Genomic DNA, 22,907 nt, shown 5'->3' on the forward strand with positions numbered 1-22,907 from the left:
AGCTGCAGCCAGTGCCAGGAAGCATCCTCAAGACAAACCCAGCAGAAATAGCAAGGCTTCTTTACAGATTAACCATCCTCTCTGCAGCACACCTCCTAATGATTCTGCAAATGGCAGAACTCTGCCTCCCTCTCCATCCCTCACAGCTCCTAAAGGCTGCTGAATGTTACCGACCACCAATATTCGTCTATTGCCACTGCCACCAGTTCTCACCCACTGAGATGACACAGAGCCTAAGAAATCTGTCCCCAAAGGCCCGACTCAGGGCTTGAGCTCAGAGAATTTTCCCAGGAACCTTAACAGGTGTCTTGGGCTCCTGGCTCAAGGTGTGTTCCTTATGACCATTGAAAGCATCTCCCCTGCAGGCTGACGGCTGTTCTTCCCCTCGGCTGGGACGCTAGGCATCTCAGAAGCATGTGATGGTCTCAGGGGCGGGGGGTGGTTCAGCACATGAGCTTCGGGGTCATACAGGGTATGGTGTCTAGGGTTAGGGCATCAGTGCTATGTATGAGACACTGTGGGACCTTGTATAGGTCTCCTTAGGTCCCTGAGTCTCAGTTTTCTCATCCATAAAATGGAGATAATACAGAGGCACATCCCATCGGATGCACACCGTGTTCACAGAGCATAGGTGGGGGGGGATGGGGGGAGGGAAGAAGAGCTGTGCTGAGCCACACTCCGCTGCACAGATCTGAAGTCAGTTGTGCAAGAAGTGGATTCTGTGGCTCACTGAGTTTCTCTGCAATGGCAGAACAGCGACAGAGGACAGTGACACAGGAGGGAAGGCAACTTCCTGCTCCAGGAGGGGTTCAAGGATGCCTCCAGTTTCTTCTGTCCACCCTCCCCAACTGTGGAACCACATCCATGAGAACCTCCTCAGACCAGGACACACAGGGGTCTGACCAGAATACAGGAAACCACTATAGCTTTAACTAAGCTATCGCTAAGCACTTTATCTCAACTCCCTCACCCATTTGACAGATGAGGAAAACTGAAGATCAGAGAGGTTAAGCACATTGCCCAGGGTCACCCCGCCAGGAGGGAATCTGGAAGCATACATCTTCCTGGCATAACTGCTTCAGTGGGAATTGACAGGTTTTGTAAATTTGATGAGTGTGGGACCAGAGTTGGGATAATCTTCCACGTCCTGTTAACTATCGGGATGGATCCAAAGAGAGGCACCACAGAGAGCTGGCATTCTCTAGGACTTGCAGGAACTAGGGTGCCCAGGAAGGCTTCAGGGTGGAGGTGAGGTCTCATGTCAGGCCTTGAAGGATGGCTAGACCGTGCTTGCCAGGGACGTCCAAAAAGTCTTCCAGGAAGAAGTGAAAGCAATAACAAAGACTCAGAAGTAGAAGCCAGCCAAGCCAGGCTGGTCATGACTCCAGGAGAAGCCCACAACAGCTGTGAAAAAGGTTTCTGGGAAAGATGTCGGGTCCCCCGTGTAACTGTTTGCCCCTCTCAGGGGAAGCGAGAGTGTTAAGGGGCGGGGGCCCGGTCTGCTGCCCTTCCCCGAGTCGGCCCCTCTCCGTGCACCCCTTCCCCGCTGCACCAATGGAGAAAAGCACGTTGTGTCTACAGATTGCTGGCTAAGAGCCTTCCGTCGGTTGGCTTGCCTATTAGGTCTCTATAGAAAAGGGGAGAACTTGCCTCTTGGAATCTCTAGAGAAGTAAGAGTTAGGACTGGTGGTCCCTGAGGAACTACTATTTCTGAGGAAAAACAATAATGTGAGTCAGAACACAACCCCTTCTGGCAAGGGCGAGCCTCCTCCCATCAACCACCCCCCACCGCCAAAATAGCAAAGTGGGCTCGGGGCTCAGAACCACTCAATTGACAAATCCCCCCTTCAAGCAAAGGGGTGAAAGCAATGTGGGTGACAGCTGGATGTGTCTGGGTATTAGATGTGACAGAGGATAAAGGAGACAATACAGCCATATGACTGCTCTTTGTCTCTCGGTGTCCTGAAATTTCCAAGTCATTGTGATTAAAATAATTAAAGTTCTGCCCTAAAATGGAGATATCCCCCGGCTTGTCAGATCCTCAGACGAGGGTGTAGATTAATTAGCTGGGTCAGAATACTGAGGTCCTTGAATCCCGTGTTGTTCAGGATGGTGGCAGGATAGAGGGGTTATTAGGGGGTGCAGAGCAAAGCCTGGCAGCAGAAAGGCCAGATGTGCTCGGGGAGCAGTGGGCATGGCTGTGGCTGCAGCGTGTGTGAGTTGGCAGCGAAAGAGGAAGACATGGGTCTGTAGAAGGAGGCTGGACTAGGGTGTGAATCATAGGCTGTCTGTTCTCTGTCCCGCTGGTTGTAGGAACAACTGGAGAGGGATTTTAAGCAGAGGGATAGATCCTCTGACGGGTACCTCGTAGCCTCAGTCTTCAGTCCTGCTCCCCCTTCCCTTTCCTGATACACCCAAATGCCCTCGCCCACATCACCTTCCCCGTGGTGTCTCCCTCTCAGCCCGGAACCGATGCGGCTCTAGATGAGGGTATGGGTCACCTGAGGCCGGGGATGGGGGAGGGTGGGGGTGAGGAAAGCATCTCTTCTTTCTGCTCATGCTTCTGGCAGGCCCAAAGACTGAGGGCTGTGGGTGGGAGCCTCTCCAGAGTGGGTCCAGGTTCTGGGCAGCATCAGGATCCAGGAGCGGCAGCATCTCCCAAAGCAGTCAAGGCAACGTGGCCCCTATATTTACGGGTTTTTTCCAAAGCAGTGTTCTGACTGCATTTTTGCCCCCCAAGAAACATACGTCAACAACTGGAGTTGTTCTGGATTGTCACAACTGGGAAGTGGGTGCTCCTGGCACCTAGTTAGGTAGAAGCCAGGGGTGCTGCTAAATATCCCACAGTGCACAGGACGTCCCCCTACAGCAAAGAGCTCTCTGGCCTCAAATGTCCATAGTGCCGTGGGGGAGAAGCCCTGCCCCAAAGATCTGTTTTCAAGTACTCTGGAAAGGCAGGGGGTCCCAGACCATCTTCCTGGAGCTCAGGCTAGCACCACCACCTCCCCCCTGCCCCAGGTCATCATCCCCTCCTCCAAAGGCAGCTATGGAAGGTACGCCATGGTGAGCGAGTTCCTAAAATGACACTCCCAGCAGGGGAGTAAGCATGGGGGATGGAACGCAAATGTCTGCTGAGGGGGCTTCAGCTCCCTGCCCTCCCCACGCAGCCCCATTCAGGTGCTGCACAGGAGCTTCTGTTGGGATCCGCACCCTCAAAGGACTTAGCCCCAGTGGTGAGGTGATGCTAGGAACAGAGAGCTGCCTGGACAATCTCCAAGACCCCAGCAGCTTCAGATATTGAATAATCCATAGTTCTTACTTCCCTAGTCATCTAGAGAGCAAGGCTTAGCCAGCCTCCCAGCCCTGCGTGTGTGTGTGTGTGTGTGTGTGTGTGTGTGTGTGTGTGTGTGTACATGCCCACATGCAGACAGGACAGGGAAGGACAGGGCTTGCTGCATGAAGAAACTGACTTGCAAGTCATCATCTTTACTGGTCCTGCACTCAGCTCTCTCAGGACTCCAGTCAACACTGCCGGAAGCCAGTGACCGCTCCTTTCATCGGATGCCCGGTGGGCAATGGGGCGGCGGTGATACAATGGGGTGGCGGTCTTTACATGCGACTAAACTGTGAGCCACAGTCAGCGAGGAAAGATCTTCAGAGTCTGAGAGTTCAGCTTTGTGACCCCCAGCGCCATCACTGACTTGTCACTTCACCTGTCCCTTTCCTCGCCCTTAGAATCAGGTAAGAATGACAGGTACCACTTGAAGACCACTTACAATGCACCAGGCACCTCACATGCATGTCACTGTTACAGCAGGACCTGCATTATGCCCATGATACGAGTGACAAAATGAGGGGAAGTGGCTTGTCCAAGGTCACAGGGGTAGCAAGTGTGGAACCCAGGCCTGTGCCAACGGTCTGCCTCCAAGAGGTAGCGGGAGGTCTCAGCGGCCACGCTGCAAGGTAGGGTCACCTAACTCCACAGCAAGGAGGGTCCCAGAGCAAAAGGTCTCCACGCCCACGGTATTTCTTAACAGTGGAAACTCAAGTTAAGGGACTGACCCCAGCCCGGTAGGCCCGCGGTGCCGAGGGCTGCCAAGCAGATGCGCTGTAAACACTCCTGAGTCCCAGAGCCAAAGGCTCTGCTGCCGCTGGCTGGGCAGGCCAGGCCTCACTAAAAATAGACGGGCCCTCAGGTCCAGCTCCCTGGCTGCCAACCGAGGCAGGCCGCTCCTTACACCCAGCCTCCTCCCCTCCCTCTCCCCCTTCCCCAGCGGGCTAGGGCCAGGCTTCTAGAAGGTACAGAGATGTTAAGACTTTCACTTCAGACCAGGCAGGGCTGTTTGGCTGACTCCCGGTGGGCAAGTTCCAAGTTCTGATGGGGCCATAATGGGGGAGGGGTGTCCTGACCCCAACGCCCCACACACCTCCCTCTGAGGAAGGGAGCTGTCAACCTCCAAGTCCACCCGGGGAGGCAGTGGAGCCCAGGCCAAAACTTGGCCAATTTCTCCACATTTTGGAATTGAATCTGGGGCCCCCTTGCCGTTTCTCTTTCCCTGCACTGATTCTCCCTGTTGACAGCACTGTACAATTTCTGTATTTGCCGCGGCTTTCGGAGATCTGCTGCTGGCCATCTCAGGAAGGCCCGGGGGAGCGCGGGATGGGGCAGCGCCCGGCCGGCAGGGGCGGGAGACAGGGGGCGCGGGGAGGGAGGCTCCGGAGAGCGGCCGGACGGGAATTTCCTTTCAAAGGTGACTTAGAACCTCTTCATTAGGGTAGCGCCCTCCCGGGCGGGCCCTAATGGCGAGTTTGGCAGAGTCAGCGAAACGCGGCGCGGCTGCCGGGCGGCGAGGAGCGCCCTCTCCCGCACCCTCGCCGTCTCCCGCGCCGGGCAGCGGCGCGTACGAGCCATTTGCAGCTCAGGCAGCCTCGCGAGCGGCCGCCGCGCACGGGCCGGAGCTGGCTGCACCATGGAGCTGAAGAAGGACAGCAACGCCGTATCCATCGACATGCTGCTGATCGTGCACTCGGAGAAGCGGCACGCCGCACAGGGCGCGCACTCGGACCGCCAGGCGGACCCGGGCGCGCCTCCGCAGCGCAGAGGAGGTAATGCGCCCCCAGGCAGGGCCCCGGCCTCCAGCCCCTGGACCTCCTCACCCCAGGGCCCGCCTGTTGGGGGGGCGCACCCCCGAAAGGGGTCCCCGAGGCCGACCCGCTCCCCAAGGCTGGCTGCGCCTCCGCGCTGCGCCTCTGGCATCCCGTGGCAACGCGCAGCTCCGCGATTGCCCCAGTTGACACCCCGTGCAGGCCTGCCATGCTTCCGTCACCCCCGGGAGCAGGTTTCCTCCTGGTCACTCTTTGAAGGGTGCAGATCAGGTTGGAAGATGCCCTGGAGGAAAGGGACCTCGGGCCTGACTCCTGCGTGCCCGAGGCCGCATTGCAGGGCACAGGGGACCCAGGGGGATTCGTGTGCTGAGTCAACTTTGAGGTGGGACCCTCCCTTAGTGTCCTTGCACAGTTCATGGCCTCACTGTCCCCTTTCTTGAGCCCTCTCCCAGCCTCCTACAGCAGAAGGCATGCCAGGTGTAGAAGGCACACAAGCTTGGGTAGACTTAGACTTGAAATCTGCTCTCCCCACTTAGGCTTCTCTGTTGATTCTACTTGTCCTACAGACTTTCTGGGGAAGAGTAGACTGGTAAAATAAAGCGACTTTTCATAGATTGTGGAAAGCAGGGCTCTGGCCTCTGTACTCTCCAGAGAACAGGACACAACGTGAAGAGAGTAGAGATGGAGAACAATGGCGGTTAAATCAGCCCCTCATACATCTGGGAACCCCCTGGTCCCGAGTCCCTGAGGAAGCCCTCAGGAGCCCTTGAGGAGGCTGGTGTGAGGGCGCACTAGACACACTGTGTCCTGGTTTTTTGGGAGCAAAGCTTCACAGCCCTCAAGGTAAAATGACCTGCCTCCTGTCTCCCTTCCAGCTCCAGAGCTCCTTGAAGGTGGTCCCCAGTTCTTCTGTCCCTGCAGCCCCTATGCACATTGAACGTGCACCTTCCACCTACCCTGCTGAGCAACGGTGCCGTGGGTGGCTTTGCCCCCCACCAGCCCCACAAGCTGCAGCTGCCCCATAGCTCCTGGTGACCTCCTGGGGAGGCAGACAGGGGAAAGAATAGAGATTCTGGAGAGCTGAGAATGTTGGCAGGTGCCCCAGTCTCCCGAGGGATTTGGGGCCCAGGAGTTATTTGGGTTAGATGGTTCTTTAGTTCTCAGAGCTGCCCCTGGGAGTAGGGGAGATGGCCCGCGCAGGGGTATTTGTAATGAGGAAATTGGCAGAGGCCGTTGGCCTTCCTTGATATAAAAGTGTCTGCCCCTACTGCATGGACTGCGGTCCGGAAGGCCAGAGGCCCCCCACGAGGCGAGCTCCAGGTTAGCGCATGAGTCCCCTCCTCCCTCGCTCCTTCTGATCACATCTCTCCGAAAGGCTCTGACACTAGAAAGAGAGGGCAGAGAACACAGAGAAGGCCCAGAGATGCCAGAGATCGAGGCTGCTCAGAGAAGTGTCCAGCACCCGGCATAAAGCCTACATGAGGCCAGACCAATGCACTTCACACTCATGACCGTGACTCAGGGAAAGAAGACCGTTGTTTGCTGAGCCCTCTCTGCTGAAATTTTTCTCCAAATATTTTCCTGACAGACATTTCTCCCAGGCGCTATGGCAGCAGAGAGACCCGTGTCACTTATTGATGATCAGACAGCTCTGCACCAGAGCAGGGAAGAGGGAGCATGCATGACCTCCAAGGCCCACTGGGCAGCAGTAATGTCCAAGAGACCGCTGGCTAAGCCAGCCTGCGGGCCCACTCCTTGGGACAAGCTAAGGAGGGGAAATGCTGGACAAGAACAGCTTGTTCCAAGGCCTCCTGTTAGTGCACAGAGATCCAAAACCCACCCCTCTCCCACTTCCAGGCGTCTCCTCCAGTCTCCTCCCCGCTCCAGGCCCCCGGCTGGACAGGGAATCTTCCCCGGCTCTGCAAAGGAGGGCCTGAGCTCTGCTTTGAGAAAAGAGCAAAGCTTGGTTACTCTCACATGCAGAGGACTGAGTAAGGGTGTGACCAGGTGGCTTTCTGTTGTGTCCCTGTGGCAGAAAAGAGTCAGAGGGACAAGGGGGCAGGGAGCGTGTGCACTGGGAATTTGGGCTGCAAGTCAACAGATACTCCCTCCCCTTTCTTGCAGGGCCCTAGTATTTCCCCAGCAGTTTCCTTAGAGCCGCACTTCTCCAAAACATGCCTAGAAGCCCTCAACTCCTATTGTATATTCCCCTGGCCATGGAGGAGGTAGCCTAAAGCTGCCACACCAGGTCTGAATAAGCTTCAACGTCTTAGGTTTTATCCCCAAAGTGGATGGGATGTGTGCATTCCACTCCCCAAGTGTCAGTGAAGGTTCTGAGTGGTAAGGCCCAGACACTGACTATGGAGGGCTCTGCGGAAAAGAAGGGTGTCAAGAAAGGCCTGGGGGCGCTCAGAGTTGTGCAAAGGGTTGGAGACCCAGACTGGAGGCTGAGCTTCCAAGAACGTGACCATAAGCTGTGCGGAATGGCTTGTTTGGTGAGGAAGCCTCCGCTGCCACCAAGGAGCCCTAGACGCTCCTTCTGCGCCAGGAACTTGAAATTATTGCAGCAGCTTGCGCTGCCAGAACGTTTGCCAGTTCTGTGCCAGGAACTCGACCTTGCAGCCATCACTTCCAGCCACCACCAGAGAGAGAGAGAGAGAGAGAGAGAGAGGTTCCATTCGCTTCCCTGTTGCCTCACTAGGTCCCAAGACAGAATGGGACACAGGTTCATATCAGTGGATGCCTCGGCCACACAGGTCCATGCTCTAGCTGCAAGGGAGGCTGGGAGAGCAGGCAACCATCACGTTCAGTTCCCATAAGGATCCATCAGTTTCCATCTTTGCCCACCCGCCACCCACATCAAGACCCTAAAAGTGGGAGATTCACCACATACAGAGAAGTAGGCAGGAAAAATGAATGGCAAATGTCTTCACAATAATGCTTCCATATTTATGCAGTGGAAATGTGGGAGTGACAAAGGGGCACCTCTATTGTGAAAATTCTCCCTGAATGATCCTGATAACCAACCCGCCACTCTTGGAAACTACCGTGGTAATATTTTTTTAATGTTTTGAACGTGGAGGTTTGCATTCATTCCTTCAAGTGCACTTCATTCGTGGGCAGCCTCCCTCGGATCCCGGGAGAGCCAAGCTCCACCAGCCCCGCTTTAGCCCAGATCAGTTTGCAACCGGTGCATCACACACTTGACCTGAGTCTCCCCACCGCAGAGAGCCTCACGCCAGTCCTTGTTACTTCACAGGGCTTCAAGGTGTTGGAAACGGAATCCGGAGATGGCAGAAATTAGAAAGAAATGACCTACATGGTAAATTCTCTCATTTTCATTTTGTTTTCTTTTCTATCTCTGGAATTCAACACACTGAAAAATGCCTGGAAGCATTGGGTTTCACTTGCTTGAGGACTAGTCTAGACATCTAACCACTCAGACAGTGGCTGCTTGTGATGCAGCCAGGCCTCTGGGGGCACTGTGACCCTGGAAAATTTTCCTTGGCAACAGGTCCACCAATTTCCTGGAGGGTGTGTGGGGAGGCAGGCGGAGCGATGCTATAACCCTGAGCACCCACTTGTTCGCTGACTGAGCTATAAAGAACTTGACATCATATGGGATGGTGGGTTTGGGTGTGTTCCCATGGGAGGTGGGGCTTCCCAGGTCATGCATCCCATGCATCTTGGGGCACCCATCTTTTGAAAATATTTCTGAACAGAGAAGAGAGCAGCCTGCCTTGGGCGGTGTTACTCAAGGCCTCGGGAGATGCCACTCAAGGGTTCTGTGGCTCCTGGCCTGGGATCCAGAATACAATAAGATCTGAAGAAATCAGCTTCCAAAGCCTCTTTATGGTGCCAGGTGTCTTTCCCTCGCAGGCCCAGAATTTCTCTGACCAGGCCATGCATGAACCGTTATACTGGGCCTTATTCTGTGCCCTTATTGTGAGATTTGTAAGCCCGGCCTCCAGGAACAAACACTGTGGAACTGCACTGTGGGCATGTGAGAATTCCAGTAAGAATCAGACCTCCATTCCCTGAGCCCCAGTAGGGGATTCAGTCAGATTCCAACTGTGTGAGCCCCAGGATCGGATGACTGACTCATCAAATGCCAGTAGGAAGGGATCCACGCCCCCATGACCCTCCACAAATGCGGAAACAGGCAGGACCCCAATTGAACAAAACAGAGCACCTATGCTCTGCCATCCTTCTGACAGTAACAAAAGGGGAGGATGAAATTCTAAAAGTAAGTTCATGCATTCATTCCCTCAGTAAAGGTCGACAGGGATTACTTTGTGCCGGGAAGGGTTCTAATTATTGGAGATGGAACAATGAATGGGACAGTCGGGAGTGCCTGCCCTCCTGGGGCCATGTTAGAATGATTGCATCATAATGCCATTCACCACAGCTGAGTCTCAGCACCCTGGAAGTGAAGAGCTTGCCTGTGTCCTCTGCACTGTGCATGGAGATAACTTATCCTCAAGACACCCCCCCCACCAGGGACCACCCTCTGAGTCCTGGCTGGTGGGCATGCATGGGTGGGACGGCTTCCTAAACCTTGATACGAGGCCATCAGATGGTAGACGCACCAGTTCCAGCTCTACCTAAGCAGACGCCAAGGTTAGCGAAACTGTGCTGTGGGCTCTTGAGAATTACAGTAAGAATCAGACCTCCAGACACCTGACAGCCACAGAAGCACATAGCAGCCCGTGCAGGGAGGCGTGCTCGGCCAGTGTGCGGGTGGGTGGAGGGCAGGTGGGCCACGTGGGAGGAAAGAGACACTGCGTCTGTGCTTGTTGCAGCTCTTACTTTGCCTGAGTTGTTGGAAATTCATCTTATGGCTCCTCGGGCATGTTATTAATGTTATCAGTCCTCAGGAGAGGATTGAAATATACTGAATTCATCCTCTTTTTACCGTCTTCGGGGTTCCTGGTTTGGGGGAAGTTTAGTGGAAAAATATAACAAAACACAAAGAGACGTGATAACTCTTACAAGACTCTTCCTTAAGACATGAAGTGGGTCTTAGTACAATGTACCAGCCGACAAAGAGAATGATTATAGTTCTTGCAATACCACCCAAGAACTGAGGGTTTCAGGTAAGTGCAGGGCTGGAGAGAGGCCGCACAGAGGCCTTGAGCCTGGGAAAGATGATAGTTCCACCACTCCACCAACATAACGCAATTTAAAATTTACTAAGTCAAATTTTATTTATTTTTTTGAGTGGCATGCTTGCATCCATGCAGAGGTTAAAATTCCAGCTTCTTTCTGTGTTTTCTGATGGTGAGGTCCTGGGTACATGCTTGCCTTGCTGGTGCCCAAGGCACCCAGCCCTGGTAACTGGATGGCTTTCATCTGAGAAGGAAGCAGCTGATGGCTTGTGCTTGGTGGAGTGTGCACAAATGTGGCTGAATGTGGGGTTGGTCCAAAGGGCACATGTCCCCCCTCTTTCTGCACTGTGCACTCCTTGGGCTGGGGCGTTGGCAGGGTGGGGGGAGCCCGAGTACTTCAAACTTTTCCAAGCAGCAGGTGTTTGGGCTGAGCCACCAGCTTGCCCGGCAACGGGCTTCCCCTGCTGTGATTGGCTGCTTTCCTTGGTCCTGGCCGAAGTCTGCCTAGCAGCACAGGGACTAACGCCCCACAGCTACAGGGAAACCAACTGTGCAACCCTGACTATAAATAGCCCACAGCAGCTATGCCAGCCAATCATCCTCCTTGAGGATTCCCTTCCCAGATCCTATTTCTTCCATCAGCCAGCAGAGCAGGGATGCGGCCAGCTGTGCCCGCAGGAGGCAGCTGCCCTGTCCTCGCCTGGGTCTGGCCTGGAGCTCCAGCCCAGCATACTGCATCACCCTGGGTTGGCACACACAGCGGTCCTGGCCCTTGGCCAACCAACCGACCTCAGCCCGGTGGGGGCTAAGGGTCCTGGCTGGGCCTGCTTATAGAGAAGGCTGGAGAGGATGTGCTTCCCAGCCAGGAGGATCGCACGTCCAGCCCAGCTCAGTGACCCACCCACCCATCCACCCTGACTGGCTTCTGCCTGAGCCCAGGCATGGGAAACGCTGAGTGACAGATCTGGTTGGGTACACAAGGGATGTCGTATGAATGGAACCCGGTCAGGCCAGTGCCCCTGAGTGCTTGCACCAGGTCCAGGCACAGGTGCCAGTGGTCACTTCCAGTGACAGGCCCAACAGCCTTTCTGCAGCCCAGTGGGAGACCAGGGGAGAAGATGGCAGGCCAGGGTGGTAGTGGCCCTTCCCCCACCCCTCTGAAGCAGAGGTTCAAGGGCAAGACCCGGCCACCACAGCAGCTGTAACGGGAAAGATGGAGAGAAGGCGATGCTTCCTGTAGGAGGGGCAGATAAGCCTGTGGGTTCCCCCTCCATGGCCTGTGGCAGCAGCTGAGCATCTCTCCACAGCAGCCTGGCTCCACTAGGCTCTGAGGACAGCTCTGTGTCCCGGGACATGAATATCGCCAGTGCATGGAGAGCATTCACCCTGCAGAACAGGTGCCCTGCAAATGTCTGTGAAACTGAACCAAACTGCAAGCACCCCAGCTCCTAGGCTACAGTAGGTGGCAGGGTACCCACACCCCCCCATTCATCTCAGAGACAGGCAGGAGGCTGGAGACTTGGGTTCAAGTCCCGGGTCTCACCTGGCTGTGGGGTCTTTGGCAAAGTTAACCAGTCGAAGCTTCAGGCCCGTAATCAGGATAGGAGCCTCCCTGGCTGTTCCAAAGAAAGGTGTAGAGATCAGCGGGGCAACCCTCTGCACTTTGGGAACTGGGCCCGGCTGCAGCAAAGTCAGGAGCTGTGGTCACTTAGCCCATGGGAGGCGTCCCCAGCTTCTCTAGAAAAACCCAGCCTCTGCCGGCACCTGCCGAGAGCGTGAGGCTGTGCGTACACGGGCTCCCGGTCACTTGCCTGTGTTCAGGTGTGTGACTCTGCTGATTCACACGTGTTTAGACCAAGCCTGGCAGCTCTCTCCTCTGCCTGGGGAAAAATCCACCCCACCGTGGGCCCAGTGGTCACTGCAGTTCCCTCTGTCTTCCTTAAATAGGAAACCTGGTGGAGAAGCAGCACTCCCAGCAGACCCAGGTCATCACCTCCTACGACAACCAAGGTAAGGTTCCGCCACTGCCTGTGACCTCCCCCCCCGGCTCCTGTGTGCCCGGATCCACTGTTCTGGCCAGAGACAGCAGGTGCAGAGCCCAGACCGTGGGGAGCAGGGGCCTCTCTGTCCTGGGGATGCTGGAGCACCCTTCTCCTCTCCCACATGCCATGGAAAACAGTGAGAGGCTGCATGTGTCGTGGAACAGAGAAGTAAAGTCCTCGGGCTCCAGCATGCACTGCTGTCATCATCATCCCCCTGGTTGTCATCACGATACCTAACATTTGTTGGGTGCCAGCTTCATGGCAGGCACCCGGCCAGACCACGTACATGGTCATTCTCATGCGGGTTATGCCTCACGACAGTCGTATTTGATCAGTGCCCTTACTATCTTCATCTCGCAGATGAGTGAGCTGAGGCTTAGAAAGGTTTTCTTTCGTCCAAGATCACATGGCCAGCAAAAGTCAGAGCGGGAGCCGCCTGACCCCCTCCCTGCCCCCCGGCCCCAACCACCACCAGGGCCTCAGCTGTTACACTTCTCACAGCTCTGCTTCTCGTAGAAACTGGCCTCCCCCTACTGGCTCGCCGTGTGCAAGCCTTCCCTCCCACTGAGGCACAGCGGTTCCCTGGCCTCTCCTCCTGAGGCTGAGCCTTCCAGGCCCTTCCACCCAGGGACAAGTTTAACTCAGCAATGGGGAGTGAGAGAGCCCTTCCTCAAGAATCCTCACTTTGCCAGGACGGGTCCTGGGGGCTCAGGGAGGGCAGGCAAGGGCAGCCCCGTGCGGACTCTGCAGGTGACTGGATCTGAGAGCACGGCGGGGTAGAGACGGGATGGCTCCACAGCTACAGCTGGAGGAGAGGCCAGGTTAGAGACCTCCACTCCCCCCACCTCACTAACCTCCCCTCCTGCTACCCCGGTTTTTCTGCTCAGGGCCTGGTGCCTGAGAGCTCTCGTAGACTCAGCCCCAAGATGTCACCACTGGTGCTCTCAGCACTGATGACCTAATCTATAAGGGTTACGTCCAGGGTGCAGTGTGGAAGGAGGATGCCCTGGAGGATTCGGAGGTCCTCGGGGAATCGCTGTCTGAGACACCGGCTAACCCACCATCCCCAGGGAAAGGCACTGGCAGGTAGTGAGGAAGGGCCTGTCAGCTCAAGTTCCCAGCAGGAGGTGGCCAGCTGTCCTTGCAATCTAGGTCAGTATCCATTTAGGGCAGAATTCCTGGGACTATGGCTGCAGGACAAACCCAGGCCCCCTGCTTCTCTGAAATGGACCTAGCAGCACAGCTCACCCCAAATAAGAGTAAGTGATACCTCACTAGAGTGAGAGTGGATTAGCAACCACTTCTCTCGCTTAGTTCTGGCCACATCCCTGATGGGGTCATGGTGTTATTCCTGTTTACAGAGGAGGAGTCTGAGACTGGGGATGCTGCAGTCCCCCAGCGGGGTGCTCCTGTCAGACCTGTGGGGTGGGACTAGTGGAATGGGGCCTGCCACTCTCCAGAGCCTCACCTGGCACACCATGCCCTGGCTCTCATGGGCCATTCACGTGCCACCTCCCAGTATCTGAGGCTTCCAGAGGGCAGGAAGGAGGGTCGCCTTGGCATCCAACAAACAGGAGAGGGTCCATTGTAGGTTGGGATAGGATGGGCCGCCCCAGGTCTTAAGGGAGCCTGGACCACGGCGAGGGAGAGGCTGCCCTGCTCTGGGGCTGAGCCAGAGTCCACACTGACGCTGATCCGTCCATTCCACAAAAAGCAGCTCTGGGTGCCGGCACTGGGGATCCATCAGAGAACACAACAGACAAGGCTCCTGTCCCCGCAGAGCTGACACCTAGCGAGGGAGACAGATGACCCTAACAAGAAAAATGCAAGGTGTCAGATAAGGCTGGGGGAGAAAATAAAGCAGGAAGGGGGATGGGGGGTGCACATGGGTGTGTATTAGTTTCCTACGGCTGCTGTAACACATTGTCACAAACTTGGTAGCTTAACACAATGTATTCTCTTTAACAGTTCTGAGACTACAAGTCCCAAGTCAGCCTCACTGGGCTAATCAGTCTCTCGGTTGGCAGGCAGGTTCCTCTCCTTTTGGAGGCTCTGGGTAAGAACCTTTTCCTTGACTCTGCCGGCTTCTAGAGGCTGCTGGCACTCGCCAACTTGTAGCTGCGTCACTCCAATCTCCACTTCCACTATCACGTTGCCTTCTCTCCATAAAGTAGATACATTCCCCTCTGTTTTATAAGAATCCTGGTGATGACATTGGGCCCACCCGGAAAATCCAGGATTGCCTTCCTATCCCGAGATCCTTAAGCGAATCGCATCTGCAGAGTCCCCTTTGCCATATAAGGTAACTTTCACAGGTTCCAGAATTAGGACATGGATAGCTTTAAGGGCCATCATGCAGCTACTACAGGGAATGATTTAAAATAGAGTGATTGAGAAAGGCCTCCCTGGGAAGGTGACATCTGAGTAAGGGAGGCGGTGGAGCAGCGGGTCATGCGGCCTCCGGGTAAGAGCTCCCAGCAGAGGGACACCGGGTGTGGTAACTTCATGCGACAGGTGACGGAAAGATCACTGGAATCTTGGATCTTCGTGCGGAAGAGGGCTTCGGAGGATTCATCTGCAATGGGTGTGTGCGTTGAATGAGAGGGGAACGATCACAGGAGCCCCAGTGACCTCAGGCCCCGAAAGTTATTCGTGACGAATCAGATTTGGGTTGAGGCCTCATCCTTCCAGGTCACCCACCCTCATCCCCACGCAGACACTCTGTGCCTTCTTGGATCACGCATGCACTAGGCTCCAACTGCCGTGCCTCCAGACTTGTGACATCCCTGTCGAGCTCCATTCTGCAGAAAGAATCATGAATGGCCCTGGGTTTTCAAGAGCCCAGTGGAAGCCAGGGTCAGTCAGGGCTGCAGGAGATGCCCTTCATCACCCCCTGACGGGTGCCCCTGAGGTCTTGGCCCTGAGCTCTGCACACTCTCTGTCATCCCACGACTACAGCCACTGCAGTACCCGGTGCGGGATCTACAGAGATGCACCGTCCCGGGTCATCATTCAGCTCACTGTTCCTGGGATGTCAGAGCTTACGCTTCCGGCACTAAAGCTGACTGCCATACTCTGGGTAGAAACCTCTGTTGAACACCCAGCCAGGGGCTGTTTAAGGGTCATTTTTTTAATAATTACAAATGCTTTAGCTGAGGGTTTCTGACTCTCAGCTACTGCAGGAAAAAATTCCAAGGCAGAGGATCCAGGTTGTAAAGGCGGCAGGCAGCCAGTTACGGGGAGCATTAAGGACCACCTTAAGTCAATGATGGCAAACATCTGATGTGAATCCTGCAGCCTCCACACACTGATATACACCCACATGTGTGTGTGTGCACTCACACACACACATTCACATACACACGCACATACCTGACAATCTTTGCTAATTGATAAGCGCTCCAGGCAGCTACTTCCAATCAGTCAGAGTTAATGAACAACACGAAATCTGTTTGCCATCTCTGCATTAGGAATTCTGAGCAAATTAGGCCTTTAGACAAAGCCTGATTCAAAGCCGCAGAGACCTGGAGATAAGCTCTCGGGTGGGAGGACTCTCCTGACAGGGTAGAAGGCAGGCCCAGGGCAGCAGGCCAGTGGACGGGCTTGGGCTTGCCTGCTGCATCTCCACGTCTGCGAGGGTGGGGAGACGGAAGCAGAGCCCGTAGCATCTGGGAAAATGGCCTGGGAACCACTTCTCAGATGTAGCAGAAAATAATCGCTAATACACTTTTACTAAGACAGCCAAAGTTTCAGCTTCTGAAAATGCTGTTTGGGTGACAACTGGTAGAAGTGGGGAGGGGTGCCATGAGAGAGCCAGCCAGGTGGCCCGAAATCCCAGGAAGGGGCTGCTTTGGGTTTAGATGTGACTAAGATTAGTGTCATGGTATCTGACTGCACTTAGGGTTTAGATCTCACTTTAAATGGTGCTCCAATAATGCTCCACTCTTTATCATTGGCCAAATTATTTTTTTTCCATAAATTAAGAGTCTTATTTGACACAGGAATGTTGTAGTCAGCAAACTCTTAGCACTTCACACCTTTAGGAAGCACGGGTACTGTGACCCTGCTCACCCGGGGACAGCATGCCCAGACCCAGGCCTGTGTAGAGCAGAGAAGCCTCCCAGAAGGGCTCTTACACAGCTGTGAATGAGAGCAGGAATCACACTCCCACACCCGTCAGGGAGGCGGGGAGGGGAGCGATAATCAGCAGCGCCACTTTGGGACAGAGCCAGGAGTGGACCTCAGGAGGATGCTGGGCGTCAGAGGGGAGAGAGAAGAGGCAGTGCAGGAAGCAGGAAGGGATGAGAAACAGTGATGGGTGGAGCTTCCGGCCAGGGCGAGTTCCCCGCGTGAGACCACCTCAGAAGGGCTTAAAGAGTATTTTGTTTTTCGGCTTGCTCATTCTCTGACAGAGTGACGTGGCTGGATTGGAGTGGTTGGAAGTACCCAGACGTTAGGAGAAGTTTGGGGAAGAGGTTTGTTGTTGAGCCCTAAACCAACAGGTGGGTCAGTTTTGCAGCTTCCCTCCACTTCTGGAGATCGTTGCAGCTCAGCATTTCCCAGATTTTGTTTGATAAAATAGTACTGGGTCCAGTTGACTTCTGCAGGACTTCTCAGAGCATTGTGTGTTGCGAACTACAAAAGGGGAGAAAGTGGGCATTTTTCTCACAAGGAATCTGGCAGCCAAGTACAGCTTGGCACCCACTTTGAAAACTGACTCCAAGTGTCTCTGGGGGAGAAAGTGCAAAGGCAGAGGTGAGCAGGCTGTGCCTTGTGCCTCGTGGGAAGACACACAGGCAGAGTTGGCTGCCCATGGCGATGGTACCCGATCCTGTGACCAGACCTGAATGATGCTTTGAACTCTGAAATGCTTAACGTCTTGTCAAATCGCAGGCTGATTTTCTTTGACAGTGAATGTGCTAGAAACTACACTCAAAATGAATATTAACCCCTTTAAAGTAATCCCTCGGGAGGCCACATTGTATCTTTTAAAATTGTTTGAGAATTACCCTCTTTGGCAGGCAGAGCAAGTTCATGAGCTACACAGGAAAGTCAGTATTGTTATTCTGTGAAAACACATTTAACAGGCAAAGGGTTAGTAAAAAGAGCTCTTACAAAATCAACAGGGAAAAAATAACGCATCAATAGGCAAATGGGTGATTCATTAAATAAGATTTAAAATGGCAAATAAGTATATGAAAAATACTACACTGAAAATTAAAGAAATACACAAAAACAATGAGATGTCATTGTCCATTGATAAAAATGTAAAGGATTAATAACAATCAAATGTCAGTGAGTGTATTGGTACTCTATTTTTACATTACAAACCACCCCAAGACTCAGTGGCTTAAAACAATGACCAGCTTACAAGTGTACAGGTTGGCTGGATATTCTCGTCTGAGCCACACCTGGCTGATCGCAGGTCCTGGCTGGGCTCGTTCATGCGTGTGGTCAGTTGGAGGGTTGGCTGGAGAGCAGCTGGTCTAGGGTGGCCTCACCTGAGATGGCTCTGCTCTGCTCCACGTGGTCTGTCATCCTCCAGGAGGCTAGCCTGGGTGCAGTCACCTGGCAGTTGTGGCTGGAATCCCAAGAATGGAAGTGGCAGCGGCAAAGGCTCTAGGCCTAGGCTCGGAGCTTGCACAGCATCACTTCTACCACCTGCTAACTGGCCAGATCACATCATTAGGCTGGGCCAAATGTGATGGAAGGAATAAAAGCCCTCTTCTTAGGAAGAAGTACAAAGTATTGTGGCCAATTTCGCCATCAAACACAGCAAGGATGAGCAAAATAGGCATTCTCTTGCACTGTTGAGAGGATCGTAAACTTAAAATCATTCATGTGAAAAGTTTGCCAGTATCTAACAAAAGCCTTAAAAATCTCCATACCTTTTGATCCATGTTTAAGAATGTATTTGAAGGAATTGATGTGAAGAGTGTGTAAAGCAGTGTGTATCAGAACGTTCATCACATCACTGTTTAAATAGCAAAACATACGGGAAATGTTAACTATCCAACGAAAAGGGATTGCTTATAATGATTATAAGCCATTTGTAGAACAGAGTATTATGCAGCCATTTAAAATGATGACTTGTGAAGATGACTTTATATTCACTGACATGTAAAGACTTAAGTGAGGAAAGCAGGATGCAAAAAGCATGTTTATTATAATCCTGCTTTTCAGGGTCACCTTCTATTTTTACATCTTTCTGTATCATACAAGTTTTTGTTTTGTTTTCATTCTGCTTTGACTTTGGGGTTTGGTTGGTATTTTAAAATTTTTATCTTCAGTTAAATTAGCATACAGTAAAATTGGATTTTCTGGTGTGGAGTTCTATGCGTTTTAACACATGCACAGATTCACGTCACCACCACCACAATCAGAATACAGGGAAGTTCTGTCACCCCAAAAAGTCTCTTGTGCAGACTCTTTGTAGTCACATCCTCCCATCATTCATTCCTAAGAGAATTGTTGAGAAGTACAGCTTGATATAGATGTACCACAAAGTGTTTATCCATTCACCCATCGAAGGACATTTAGGTTGTTTCCAGTTTGGGGTGATTATGAATAGAACTTCTATAAACATTTGTGTATATGTCTTTGTGTGAACATGAGTTTTCATTTCTCTGGGATAAAAGCCCAAAAGTGTAATTGTTGAGTCATATGTTAAGTACATGTTTTGTTTTATAAGGAACTGCCAAACTGCAGTATCATTTTACAATCCCACCTGCATATACTTGTCAGCATATAGTATTGCCACTATTTTTTTTAGTATTGGTCTTCTAATAGGTGTGATATCTCATTCTGCTTTCAATTTGCATTTTCCTAATGGCTAATCATGTTGAACAACAACAAGATGTTGAACATCTTATTTGGTGATATATCTATTCTTTTACCCATTTTCTAATCGGATTGTCCTTGCACTTTTGTAAAAAATCAATTTGCCATATTTGCGTGGGTCTATTTCTTAACGCTGTTATGTTCCATTGAGCTATATATCTATCCCTTTGCCAATATCACACTGTTGTGATTACTCTAGCTTTTTTTTTTTTTTTTTTTTTTTTGCGGTACGCGGGCCTCTCACTGTTGTGGTCTCTCCCATTGCGGAGCACAGGCTCCGGACGTGCAGGCTCAGCGGCCATGGCTCACGGGCCCAGCCGCTCCGCGGCATGTGGGATCTTCCCAGACCAGGGCACAAACCCGTGTCCCCTGCATGAGCAGGCGGACTCTCAACCACTGCGCCACCAGGGAAGCCCTACTCTAGCTTTATAGTACATCTTTTATTCTTTTTAAGTGATTTTAATTAATTTATTTATTTTTGGCTGCATTGGGTCTTCATTGCTGCGCACCGGCTTTCGCTAGTTGCGGCGAGCAGGGGCTACTCTTCGTTGTGGCGCGCAGGCTTCTCATTGCAGTGGCTTCTCTTGTTGCAGAGCACGGGCTCTAGGTGCGCGGGCTTCAGTAGCTGTGGCACATGGGCTCAGTAGTTGTGGCTCGCAGGCTCCAGAGAACAGGCTCAGCAGTTGTGGCGCACGGGCTTAGTTGCTCCATGGCGTGTGGGATCTTCCCAGACCACGGATCAAACCCATGTCCCCTGCATCGGCAGGCGGATTCTCATCCACTTTGCCACCAGAGGAGTCCTATAGTACATTTTAAAATCAGCTGGAGTCCTGTTAATTTTTTTTCAAAATTAGTTTGGTTATTCTAGTTGCTGTACCTTTCCATCTAAATTTTAGAATCATCTTGCCTATATGTACCATCTATAAAATTCCTGCAAGGAGTTTGATTGAAATTGCATTAGCTCTATAGATAAATTTAGGGAGAATTGCCAACTTGACAATATTGAGACTTCCAGTTCAGAACATGATATGTTTCCCCACTTATTTAAGTCTTCTTTAATTTGTGTGATCATATTCTTTAGCTTTCAGCCTAGAGTTCCTGCACTTTTTTTAGATTTATACTTAAGTATTTCATTTTTAGAGATATGAGAAATAGTAATTTTAAATTCAATTTCTAATCACTTATTGCCAATACAAATATAATTGATTTTGTGGTGCTGACCTTGTATCCTGTGACCATGCTAAACTTACTTTTTAATTCTAGAAAATTCTTTTGTAGATTATTTGGGATTTTTCTTTGTAGACAGACATGTCATCTGTGAATAGAAGACTTTTATTTCTTCCTTTCTGATCTATATGACTTTTATTTCTTTCTCTTGTCCTATTTCACTGAGTAGGACTTTCAGTACAATGTTTATTAGGAACAGTAAGAGTGACCATCCATGCCTTATTCCCAATCCTAGGGGGAGAGCATTCCAGTTTTCACTACTAAATATGCTCTTAGCTCTGAGTTTTTGGTAGATGCCCTTTTTTCAGATTAAGAAGTTCCCTTCTATTCCTAGCTTCTTGGGAGGTTTTGTTGAATGGATGTTAAATTTTGTCAAATGCTTTTTCTGCATCAGTTTGTATGATCATGTGGGTTTTCTTCTTTAGCCTGCTAATATGGTGAATTACATTCATTGATTTTCAAATATTGAATTAGCCTTGCATTCCCAAAGTAAACCACACTTGGTTGTGGTATGTTATTCTTTTACTATGTTGCTGGATTTTATTTTTCTAATATTTTGTTGAGGATTTTTATGTTTATGTCCATAAGGGATATTGGTCTGTAATATTCTTTTCTTATACTGTCTTTGTCTGGTTTTGGTATCATAAAAGGATATAAATTATTCGATACTCTTCTGTTTTCTGAAGGATCTTGTGAAAAATTGTCATTGGTGTTATTTCTTTTTAAATTTTGTTAGAACTTGCCAGTGAAACCATCTGGGTCTGGTTTTTGTTTGTTTGTTTTTGGAAAATTTTGAACTACAAATTTAGTTTTAAAAATACATATAGGAAAATTCAGGTTATCTACTCATTGGGTGAGTTTTGGTAGTTTGTAACTTTCAAGGAATTGGTTCACTTCATTTTAGTTGCAGAATTTCTCTTCATAGAGTTATGTGTACTATTGCCTTATTATTATTTTAATATATACGGGGTCTGTAGTGATATCACTCATTTCATTTCTGATATTGGTGTCTTGATTCCTGATTTGTGTCTTACCACTTTTTTATTTGGTCACTCTGGTTAGAGTTTTATCTATTTTGTTGATTATTCTATAATTATTTCTTCAAATATTTTTTTTTTCTGCACCACACTATTTCTCCTCTCTTTCTGGGATCTCAGTGACATGAACATTAGATCTTCAGGCATTGTCACACAAGTTCATGAGGCTCTGTTCACTGTTTCTCTCTGTTTTTCCTTAATAATTCCTATTGATCTATGTTCAAGTTCACTGACTCTTTCCTTTGTCATCTCTATTTTGCTATTGAGCATAACCAGATAATTTTTTAAACAACTATAGTTTTCAGTTCTAAAATTTTTATTTCTTTCTTCTTTATGTCTTCTACATTTTTCTGATACTTTGTATCTTTCCATTTATTTTAAACTATTTGCCCTCACTTTTCAGAGCATGGTTATCATGGCTCTTTCAAAGTCTTTGTCTGATAATTCCAAAATCTGTATCATCATGGGGTTAGCATCTGTTGATTTTCTTTTCCTTTTTAAGTTGATATTCTCTAGGGTTTCTCTATACTGAGTAATTTGGGATTGTAGCCTTTGCAATGCTATACAGATCTGCCCTGCACATGCACCACCCAGCAGCCAGTCTGGGCATTGGTCTACCCCCTAGTTTAGTTCTCAAAGACTGTGATATGATGCTTAGGATGAGATCAAAGCATGCACAACATGAATGAGGTCCATCCATGAAGAGGTGACCACAGGAGTTCATCCATAACTTTATGGAATTGCTTTCTTGAGCTCCCTCCTCTTTATGACCCGCTTCCCAGTCCTCTGGCCCCAAAACTGGGGTTTTAGTTTCTCCACTCTTCTGGGTAGTTCTCACAATTCTGCCTGCATCTGGAACCAATCAGCAGAGAACAAAGAGAGGAAAAAAAAATCAATGAGTATTTTCTCCCACACTCTTGGGACTCATAGCTTCACTGGTACCTCCCCTCAAAGTCTTAGGTGCCTGCCGGGCCACCAAACACACTGCTGCACTGATACCAGCAGAACTTCCCTGGAGGCTGAGTCAGGAGATAATGGAAAAAAGGGGTAAAAAAACAACAGGGGATTTCCCACACTCTGGCTCTTAGAGTTTCCCTTTCTCACTCCACAGGCCAAAAGAAAGGGCTTCTCTTAGAGCACTTTTTCTCTGCATCTATTGTGCACTGCTGGGTTTGGGGCTGCCTTTGAGTCCAGTCTAGGTAATACAGTTGGGGGTGGGGAATGGTCAACTCTGCCAATCTGATGATGCTTTAAATTCTAATCTTCTTTCCCAATTTGCCTATCATTTACTTTGCGGAGTCCTCAAAGAGTTAGCCCATGCATTCTTTCCAATGTCTACAGTTGCATTCGGTGGGAGAGACAAGGTAGAATTTGTTTACTCCATCTTGCCCAGATCTGGAAACTGTCTGCTTATTTCGTGTTTTTTGGTTATGCAAAAATTATTTGCATATTCAAAAGAAAGCTCTAAAACCAATTGTGTTTTATTGATCAAACATCTGTCATGAGACATTGCACCCTTTCCTGGCAGCGTCTGGCTGAGAATATCA

General features: G+C 50.8%; 1 protein-coding gene across 1 annotated transcript in view; it reads left to right on the forward strand.

Annotated features, from left to right (window-relative positions):
* Positions 1-4,928: 4,928 nt before the first annotated feature.
* The window catches only part of KY (kyphoscoliosis peptidase), a 49,270-nt gene continuing 31,291 nt past the window's right edge, over positions 4,929-22,907 (forward strand). Inside the window, exons 1-3 of the mRNA XM_082655439.1 lie at positions 4,929-5,106; positions 8,366-8,428; positions 12,162-12,224. Of these exons, the coding sequence (XP_082511565.1) occupies positions 4,971-5,106; positions 8,366-8,428; positions 12,162-12,224 (262 nt within the window). The 5' untranslated portion in view covers positions 4,929-4,970. The remainder of the gene's footprint in view (positions 5,107-8,365; positions 8,429-12,161; positions 12,225-22,907) is intronic.

Source organism: Grampus griseus (assembly GCF_964374135.1).
Source record: "Grampus griseus genome assembly, chromosome: 5".
NCBI classification, from domain to species: Eukaryota; Metazoa; Chordata; class Mammalia; order Artiodactyla; family Delphinidae; genus Grampus; species Grampus griseus.